General features: G+C 52.7%; 1 protein-coding gene across 1 annotated transcript in view; it reads right to left on the bottom strand.

Annotated features, from left to right (window-relative positions):
- Positions 1-2,163: 2,163 nt before the first annotated feature.
- The window catches only part of KCNK3 (potassium two pore domain channel subfamily K member 3), a 112,486-nt gene continuing 105,158 nt past the window's right edge, over positions 2,164-9,491 (bottom strand). Inside the window, exon 2 of the mRNA XM_063123761.1 lies at positions 2,164-3,340. Within this exon, the coding sequence (XP_062979831.1) occupies positions 2,433-3,340 (908 nt within the window). The 3' untranslated portion in view covers positions 2,164-2,432. The remainder of the gene's footprint in view (positions 3,341-9,491) is intronic.

Genomic DNA, 9,491 nt, shown 5'->3' with positions numbered 1-9,491 from the left:
GGACACAAACAGGCAACCCCACACCTGCTACTTGAAGTGGTACAGGCAAGCAAAACCTGCATCAGGTGATGCTTCTGATATAGCGTTTCACTTCTTAGAAAGCGCTGACAGAAGCAGGGCTGGCGCTACCATAGAGGCCACTCAGGCGGCCGCCTAGAGCGCCAAGGTAAGGGGGAGCCGAATGCTGCACCTGGAAGCCACTCTCCCACAGCAGCTCTGAGAAGGTGGCTTCCGGGCACACCGTTCCGAAGCCACCCGCCCACCCCAGCGTCCTTGCTTCAGCGGGGTGCCCACCCAGCCGAAGCGAAACCACACCCGCCCCCCTTCCCCCACTCCAGCATCCTGGCTTTGCTTTGGCTGGGTGGGCACCGAAGCGAAGCCAGAACGCTGGGGTGGGGGTGGGGGCGGCTTCGGAATGGCGCACCCTAAAGTCGCTCTCCCAGAGTGGCTTCTGGCCGGGCACGCCGTTCTGAAGCTGCCCGCCCGCTGCCCCTCCCACCCCAGCATCCTGGCTTCGCTTCGGCTGGGCGCCCAGACAGCCAAAGTGAAGCCACGCCCACCCACCTACGCCAGCGTCCTATTTTCACTTCGGCTGGGTGGACGCCCAGCTGAAGTGAAGCCAGAACTCTCGGGGGGGGGGGGGCGGGCAGCTTCAGAACAGAGTGCCCGGAAGTCGCTCTCCCAGAGCAGCTTCCGGCCGGGCGTGCCGTTCCGAAGCTGCCCCACCCACCCCAGCGCCCTGGCTTCGCTTTGGCTGGGTGGGCGAGATGGCGCCCTGTGCCCAGGTACGTGGGGGGCAGGTGAAAGCAGCTCACCTGCCTAGGGCGCAAAATAGTCTGGCACCAGTCCTGGACAGAAGGACCCCTAGCCTGGCTGGCCCTGGACAAACAAGAATGCCCAAAATGCTGGGGTGGATTAGTCCAAGGGTGATTAGCAGAATGACCATGGCTGAAGCAGTTGGTTTTCCATCCGGAGAAGCTGGCCGGGGCCAGCCAGGTGACCATGAAAACCATAATATCCACGCAAATCCGGTGTGTCAGAAGCCACACTGGGTTTGCCCGGGTATTTTGGATTTCATAATACACTGCATAGCCTAGGAAAGCCGCATGTTTGGGGCTTGATGAATGAGATCTCAGCCTGTGCTGCCCTCACCTCATAGGATGGGGTGCCTGCTGCCATGTCACACTGTGGAGATACCCAGTCAGGACATTGCTAGGGATAGGCCTGTACAGCATTCCTAAAGAAGATCCACTCCCCAAATCCATACACCGGGAGAAAGACAGATTTGAGAGGAAGCTACAATGCAGAAGACAAGGAGGAAGAGAGACGGACCCAGAAAGGAAAAGTCTGGGGCACAGCAACTTTCAGGTCCATTCCGTGAGATGGCCGGGGGGGCGGTGTCATTAGAAGGAGGATGTACTCCTGCCTAAGAGGTTTTGTAATGGACCTGCATTTAGGAAAGCTGCAAGGAAGATGGACGCACGTGCCTGTGTTGCATACACACAAACACACAGACCCGCAACCTGGGGGGGGGGTTGCTTCATTCAGCAGAGGAGAGCAGAGCCGTGAGCGTCACTTGTGAACAGAACACAGTACATAAAAAGCAGCTTTTGCTGAGTGATGCTCCAGACCTCGTAGCAAAAGTCACGATTTGTACCCGTGCGTGCCATTCATAATGGATGCCATTGGCACACTTCTCTGTACTCAGGAACAGGTTGCTGCATCTCCAGACGATGCAGGGATCCCTCTACATCGGGGATTTTCATTGTGGAGGGGACACCAGCAACAGCGAAGGAAGGAGGTGCCACACCCAGGACGTGGAGGGGACCACGTGAGCGGAGTGGGACAGGGCGTGGCTTCATTCCCCCCTCCCCCCCCACGTTCTTGGACCGGGGTGGGAAGAATGACAACATCCTTCAGCCAGTCCACAGAGGTATAAATCGAGACGCGCACCTGCCCCGTTCCGCTCCACACAACGCTCCCGCAAGGGTGCAACAGCTTCCTTTCAAGTTTCACATGTTGTGGAGTTGCTGCAAAACAAACGTTTAGAACTTTAACCGGCCCAAAGTTGCATCTGAGCACGAGACCCCTTTCCTGGGGAGAACAGGCCACACAAATGTCGACCCTCCCTGCAGGGGTCATCCCCACGTCCCTCCCAGCTGAACCCATCCGTAGCTCCAGCTGCAGAGACACGTGTGCCTCAGTTTCCCCAGCCCAGTGCTTGATGTCTACGCATGGACTTCCATTGCACACACCTGACCATGCAGGCTCCTCTCTCTCTCTCTCTCTTTATAGGGATAAGCTCTAGGTTTGGTTGTTGCCATTTCTCTCCACCTGGGTTTTTGGTGCCACACACACCCCCTTGCTCCCTCCCTTTCGCTGTAGTTAAGGATAGTTTTGTTTTGTTTTGTTTAAAAAAGGACTCCTACTCTTTACACAGAGCTACGGCGCTTCATAAGTCCTTGGAAGGCTGAGAGGCTGTGGAGTCCCGTGGAGACGGAGCTGATGGCAGACCGCTGGGTGTTGCAGAAGCATCTGTTGGACGGCGTCTCCGGGTAGTGCCCGGGGGATGAATGGCTCTGTTCCATGCAGGTGTCCGAGGTGGAAAGGTCTCTGGGGATGATCATAGGGATAGAGTACTGCAACTTCTCCCGGCTCTTGTACCAGAGGCAGGAGCACATGGACTGGAAGTGGAGGACTTCAGCATAGACATTACGGAGCCCCCCTCTGCCGCTGACATTCCCGCCTCCCCCCATGCCCCCCAGCGCGGCAGCGGTCGAGGAAGCGGTGGTGTCCGTGGTATGTACGCTGCTGGCCTGCCCATTGCGGGTGAGCAGCGCCCGGTGTTCGGCGTCCCGCTTCTCGTCCTCGGCATTCATGGTCATGAACCGTAGCACCACCAGGTTGAGGAAGGCCCCAATGACGGTCAGCCCGGTTAAGATGTAGATAAAGCTGAAGGCCACATATTGGGGCTTGGTTTGGAGGGCGTGCTCCTTTTGGAGGGCCACGTAGTCCCCAAAGCCGATGGTGGTGAGGGTGATGAAGCAGTAGTAGTAGGCCTGGAAGAAGGTCCAGTTCTCGTAGTAGGAGAACGCTGCTGCCCCGATGCAGAGGGTGCTGATGCAGGAGAAGAACCCAATGGTGACCATGTTGGCCATCGACACTTCTGGCCGTCTCATGCCAAGGCACTTCTTGATGCGGTGGAGGAGGTACCTCACAAAGGTGTTGATCCTCTCGCCCAGGCTCTGGAACATGACCAGGGTAAGTGGGATCCCCAGCAGGGCATAGAACATACAGAAGACTTTCCCACCATCGGTGCTAGGGGCAGCATGTCCATACCCTGTGGAACAGAGACACAAAGCAGATGCAACCTGGTCAGTAGCCCTTATGGACACCATTTGCACAGGGAGGAAAGAGGAAGAGTCTCCCCTCCTTGTCTTGGCTTGATGGGTGTTGGGTGCCACTTCCTCCTCATTCAAAATGGTGGCTGGAAAGAAGGGTCACAGCCGGATGGGGTGGTGCCACTCAGGCCTGCAAACTCAGTGGTGTGGCAATCTGTGCCAGGGTCCTCCTCTTCCGGTCCATGTGCTCCTGCTTCTGGTACAAGAGCCGGGAGAAGCTACAACACTCCGTCACCACGATGCCACCCATGAAACCCCACTCCACACAGCCTGGGCACACACAGAGCCACAACACCACGTTTGCAGGCTGGAGCTGCCTCCACCTCAAGCAAGGTGAGGAGATACAAACACATGGATGGTGGTGAAGGATTGATTAGGGAGGGAATCTTGGGGACCCAGGTGGGTTCACGATAGGACCAACCATGCAGGGATGTGAGGATTAAACTGGATACTGTAGGGGTAACTGGGGCAGAAAGAGAGAAGGTAACATGGGGTGATTTGGAGCTAACAGCTGGAGAACCTAAAGGTGGAGAATATCAGGGTGGATGAAGGTGGTGTGGCTGTGCTGAGTACCACAGGTATGGTCTCCTTTACTCTGTTTCTGCACCCAACTTAACCCTCTTCCAGAAGGGGTTTTCTTCTGATTAGAGCATGGTTGATTTGGTGGCTGGGATTTTTATATGAGACCTGAAAGCCAAGAGTCTTGACCTACTTTTGGCCAAAGAAGTTGTGGGTCAGGTTTTTCCAGAGACCTTCTATCCCAGACTTCTAGCCAGAGTACAGATTTATTCAGGGTTCAGATTAGAAGCATACTTGACACCTATACTCAGAAAGAAGATAAAGATGTTCAGCTCAGTCAGAAGAACCACAATTCCAGCAGGGGTCAGAGGCATAAAAGAGGTGGGCTCCTGTACCTTAAATAGATTTGTAGAAGAGCAAATTATTATTATTATTAGTAGTAGTAGTAGTAGTATTCAAGGATATTTATAAACCACTTACATCTAAATATTATTATGCAAGCTACATTTGATGAAATTCCTTTATGTCCCACTAGCAACGGACACTCCTGGGCTTGCTTGGGGGAATCCAAGGGCCTTGCTAGACCTGGTGGAAAATCCGGGGGAGAGGAGGGGAGACCTCGCGTTATGAATAATGCGAGATCTCGCCCTTATTCACACGCGAGCCGCGACAAGCTCTGGAGGAGAGCCATCGCGGCCGCCATTTTTTTTGTTTAAAGCGGCAGCATCAGTGCAGGAGCCAGGAAAGGTAAGTAGGGTGTTTTTTTAAAAAAATTCTCCTTCCCCACCCCATCCACGATCTCCCCCCCAGCCCTGTTCTCCTTCCCCTGCCCACCCCCCCACCCGCGATGTCCAATCCCCCGCCAATGCCCCCCCGGCAATTCCCCCCGATGTCCTCTGGGCCGCAATTCCCCCCCCCCGATTTCCCTGGCCTCCATTTCCCACCCACCCCCATGTCCCCACCGTAGCCCTGATGGCTGTAGCGCTCCTGTGGAGCACGTTGGCCTGTCCACCGCTTTTCCCGGCTGAGCCCGAGACCTCAAGAAAAACCGGGCCTGAAGCAGTGCCGGTTACCCCGGGCCCAGGGAGGGTTCACCCCTGCCTGAGCCTGGGATACCCTGTGCGTCATTTGGATGCACAGGGGTGAGCCCAGGGCGCATACCGGGCTAAAGCCCCGTCTAGGAGGGCCCCAAGTCTTAAAGCCTACAAGCCAGCCTGTTCTCTCCACTCCTCTTGTCAATGGCAAGTTTGGGAAAGAGTTGGCTATTGGGAGGATTGACTGGTGGTGAGCTCATTATGCGCCTGGCTTTAACTTTAGTGGTTTGGGGCTTGGCTCTTAACGAGCTTTGGGGAATGGGAAGGAAACCCTTGAGTTCACCGTCATGAACCCTGCTGCCCTTGCTCCCTTCTGAACTTTGGTAACAACTTTAGTAGAACTCTCTGACGCTAGTTGAATATAAGAACTAACAAACACAGTTTCAGTTCTTCACAGCTGGCATGGAAAGCCAAAAAAAGGTACCTAGATATAGGCCCTTGCTAGACCTACCTGTTAATCCGGTGGGGAGTAGGGGCAAGCCTGCGCTGCAGCTAGCGCGGGCCGTCGCCCCAGTCTACACGTGACATGCGACGGGGTAAGGGAAAGCCCCGTCGCGTTGGCCATTTTAAAAAAAAAACTTAAAGGGGGCATGTGCGCAGGAGCGCACCAACGATAAGGTAGGTCTTTAAAAAAAAAGACCGCTCCCCCCAGCCCGCAATTTCTCCCCCACAATGTCTGATGCCCCCCACCGCCCCCTCGCTTGCTCGCCCAGGAACCCCGCTCACTCACCCGCCCAGCCCCCCACTCGCTTGCTCACTCACTCGCTCGCCCGGCCCCCCACTCACTCACCTGCCCAGCCCCCCCACTCGCTTGCTCGCTCGGTCACCCGCCCCCCGCTCGCCATGTCCAATGCCCCCTCCACCCCACCCCCCGGCTGCGATCTCCGATCCCCCCAGCCACAATCTCCCCACCCTGGCTCCACTCTTCCCCCACATCTCTCCTGCCAGGTCTGCTCTTTCCCCCCTGACCCCCATCTATCCCCACACACAATTCCCCCCCCCGGCCCAATGGGCACAGCGCTCCATGCTGTGCCCAGTGCGCGGCTTCTCCCGGCTACTCAAGAGAGCTTCGGCTATTGGGCGGTATAGAAATGTAATAAATAAATAAATAAATAAATAAAATAAGAGTAAGCTGCGTAGCTGGGAAAAGCTGCAGAACCAGCTAGACCTTCCGCAGCCCCGGGCTGAGCCACTGGGCCACAAGCGGATCCGGTTATCCCGGGTCAAGGGAGGGTTTAGCCCGGACTGACCCCAGGATCCCCTGTGCATCATCTGGACGCACAGGGATGAGCCCGGGTATCAGCCCAGGCTAAACCCCCGTCTAGCAACAGCCATACAGTGTAATTTTCAGAAAATTTTCATACTTGCAGGGATATACAACGGAAGAGATAGTCCTTAAAGAAGATAGTCCTAGACCCAAACCAGCCATGAAAGCTACCACTATTCACATATCATTTAAAGGATATTATTAACTGCTTTTCAGGGTTAATTCTAATCATCCTCTCAGCAACCCTGAGAAGCAGTTTGCTATTATTTCCATTTTACAGATGGAGAACCAAGTCTGACAAACAACTTGTCCAGGGCCACACCATGAGGCTATGGCAAAGGAGGGATCTGAACCCAGGACTTTCAAATCCAAGTCAACTGCAACCATACGCAGGAAGAAGGAATTCCCACAGTGGTCTTATTTTAACTTGCTCCCATTCTTTTGACCAATAAGAGCCTCAGATCAGCCCTTTTCTAGGTCAGTTACCTGCTCTTTGCAAAAGTTTGTTTACTTACATGAGATCAAAGAGAGGAAGTCTTCATTCTGTGCAAAAAGGATCTTTATGTAATGAAACTGACAGCGACAAACTTAAGAAGGGGGGGGGGAGGAACGCTTCCATTATTTGCGTGTTGAATATGTACCAAGCAGTATAAAATTCAATATCTATGTTCAATATAAAGTATAAAATTATATATCTATATCTGTATCTATATCTGGTTAGGCCTCATCCAGAGTATTGCGTCCAGTTCTGGGCTCCACAATTCAAGAAGGACGCAGACAAGCTGGAGCGTGTTCAGAGGAGGGCAACCAGGATGATCAGGGGTCTGGAAACAAAGCCCTATGAAGAGAGACTGAAAGAACTGGGCAGGTTTAGCCTGCAGAAGAGAAGATTGAGGGGAGACATGAGAGCACTCTTCAAATACTTGAAAGGTTCTCACACAGAGGAGGGCCAGGATCTCTTCTCGATCCTCCCAGAATGCAGGACATGGAATAACGGGCTCAAGTTACAGGAAGCCAGATTCCAGCTGGACATCAGGAAAAATGTCCTGACTGTTAGAGCAGTGCGACAATGGAACCAGTGACCTAGGGAGGTGGTGGGCTCTCCCACCCTCGAGGCCTTCAAGAGGCAGCTGGATAACCCTCTGTCAGGGATGCTTTAGGGTGGATTCCTGCATTAAGCAGGGGGTTGGACTCAATGGCCTTGTAGGCCCCTTCCAACTCTGCTATTCTATGATTCAAAACAAGAATGATGAACCCTATGGCAGGGTGTTCTGCAATGAGGGCGCTGCCAGAGGAAATGCCTGGATTTTGTCTTGATCCAGAGACCAAAAGCAACTGTAACAGGAGACCCAACCAGCAGATCCCAGTTAATGAGAAATTCATATGAGACACCTGGGCCATGACAAGCAAAAGGAGGATCCAGGAAACAAACAAACAACTACCCCTCCCTCTCTTTGGAATAAGGGATGGGAGAAAGTGACTATTTTACTTTCTCCTGCACTGTGTGTTTTTTTTTTAATCTAGACTTATTCCTCCCCTGAATTTGAAGAACTTTGCAAATTTTGCTAAATTCGTATAAAACAAGAAGTGAAACTAAATTCGCACCTGTCTGCACAAGCTCAGTTATTATTATTATTATTTATTTATATAGCACCATCAATGTACATGGTGCTGTACAGAGTAAAACAGTAAATAGCAAGACTCTGCCGCATAGGCTTACATTCTAATAAAATCATAATAAAACAATAAGGAGGGGAAGAGAATGCACCAAATAGGCAGTTTAAAAGTCAGAACAAAATCAAGTTTTAAAAGCTTTAGGAAAAAGAAAAGCCGTGAAATACCTGCCTGCCATGTTGCTGTTAAAGAGGGCACACTGTTTTAACTGTTTTAATTGTTTTTACTGCTTTTAAATTATAAATTGTTTTAACTTGGTTAATGGTTTAACTTGTTTTTAGCTGTGTATATTTATTGCTTTATACTGTATGCTTTTATCTGCACGCTGCCCTGAAATCTTAATGATATAGGGTGGGATACAAATGTTTAAAATAAATAAATTAAATAAATATGAGGAGCCTGTCAGAACAAAGAGGTGGCAACTGTAATTCAGCAATAGGATGCATCCACATCTGTTCCCTTCCCTGGCTATAAGATCATAAGAAGAGCCCTGATGCTGGATCAGACCAAGGGTCCATCCAGTCCAGCACTCTGTTCACACAGGGGCCAACCAGCCATCGGCCAGGGACCAACAAGGCAGGACATGGTGCAACAGCACCCTCCCACCCATGTTCCCCAGCAACTGGTGCACATAGGCTTACTGCCTCAGATACTGTAGATTAGGGCTGTGCACAGACCCCCTGATCCGCTCTTGATCCCGATCTGCAACTTCCGGATTGGGTCTGCTCCGCCCCACGTTGATCCGTCTATGCTCCGATCCACTGCGGGGCTCCGTTTGAAGCAAATCCGAGCATCCGGAGGCAGGTAAGCTCCCCCCTCTCCACTTACCTGCCTCCATCGCCGAGGCCTCAGTTGAAGCTGCCGCCGGACCGCGACAGAGGCAAGTAAGCCCTCCTGCCCCCTTACCTGACTCTGCCACTGTTGCTTCATGGACTGCGGCAGCACCAGGTAAACCCCCCTCCCACTACACTTACCTTTTTTTCGGAGCTCCGGATCAAGGCGAAGGATCTGCTTGGTCTCAATCCACTTCACCTCGATCCGCAGCTCCTCCGACCCGACCCGTCTCCGCCTTTGTCGGAGGCGAATCAGGACGCTCCACCAGCGGTTCTAAGAAGCGAAGCGAAGCGGAGCACAGCCCTACTGGAGATAGCCATGTCTGTCTCTCCTCCAAGGACAGATGCTGTTGAAGAAGTCTTGCTGGATCTGATCAAAGATAGATCTCAACCAGCATTCTGGTGTTCCTAAGCTTGTAAGGGAGACTTATAGGAGTGTGGGGTGAAGTCAAGAGCTCTGTTTGGTGAGTGACAGATGCTATTAGTCACAGGTATGCTAGCTCTGTCCTTGGAGGTTCCTGCACTCAGAGGCAAGCCACGGAGGAGACGGAGGATGCTGTTCTAAACAGAGTTCACCATTGGCCCATCAAGCTCAGAACTGCTTACACTGAGTGACTGCAGTGGCTCTCCAAGGAGTCTGACAGGTCTTATCTGGAGATGCTGAGCACTGAGCTTGAAGAAACTTCTTCATGTAAAGCTTGTG

This window comes from Elgaria multicarinata, chromosome 4, assembly GCF_023053635.1.
Source record: "Elgaria multicarinata webbii isolate HBS135686 ecotype San Diego chromosome 4, rElgMul1.1.pri, whole genome shotgun sequence".
NCBI classification, from domain to species: Eukaryota; Metazoa; Chordata; class Lepidosauria; order Squamata; family Anguidae; genus Elgaria; species Elgaria multicarinata.
This window is presented reverse-complemented; position numbering and strand designations above follow the sequence as displayed.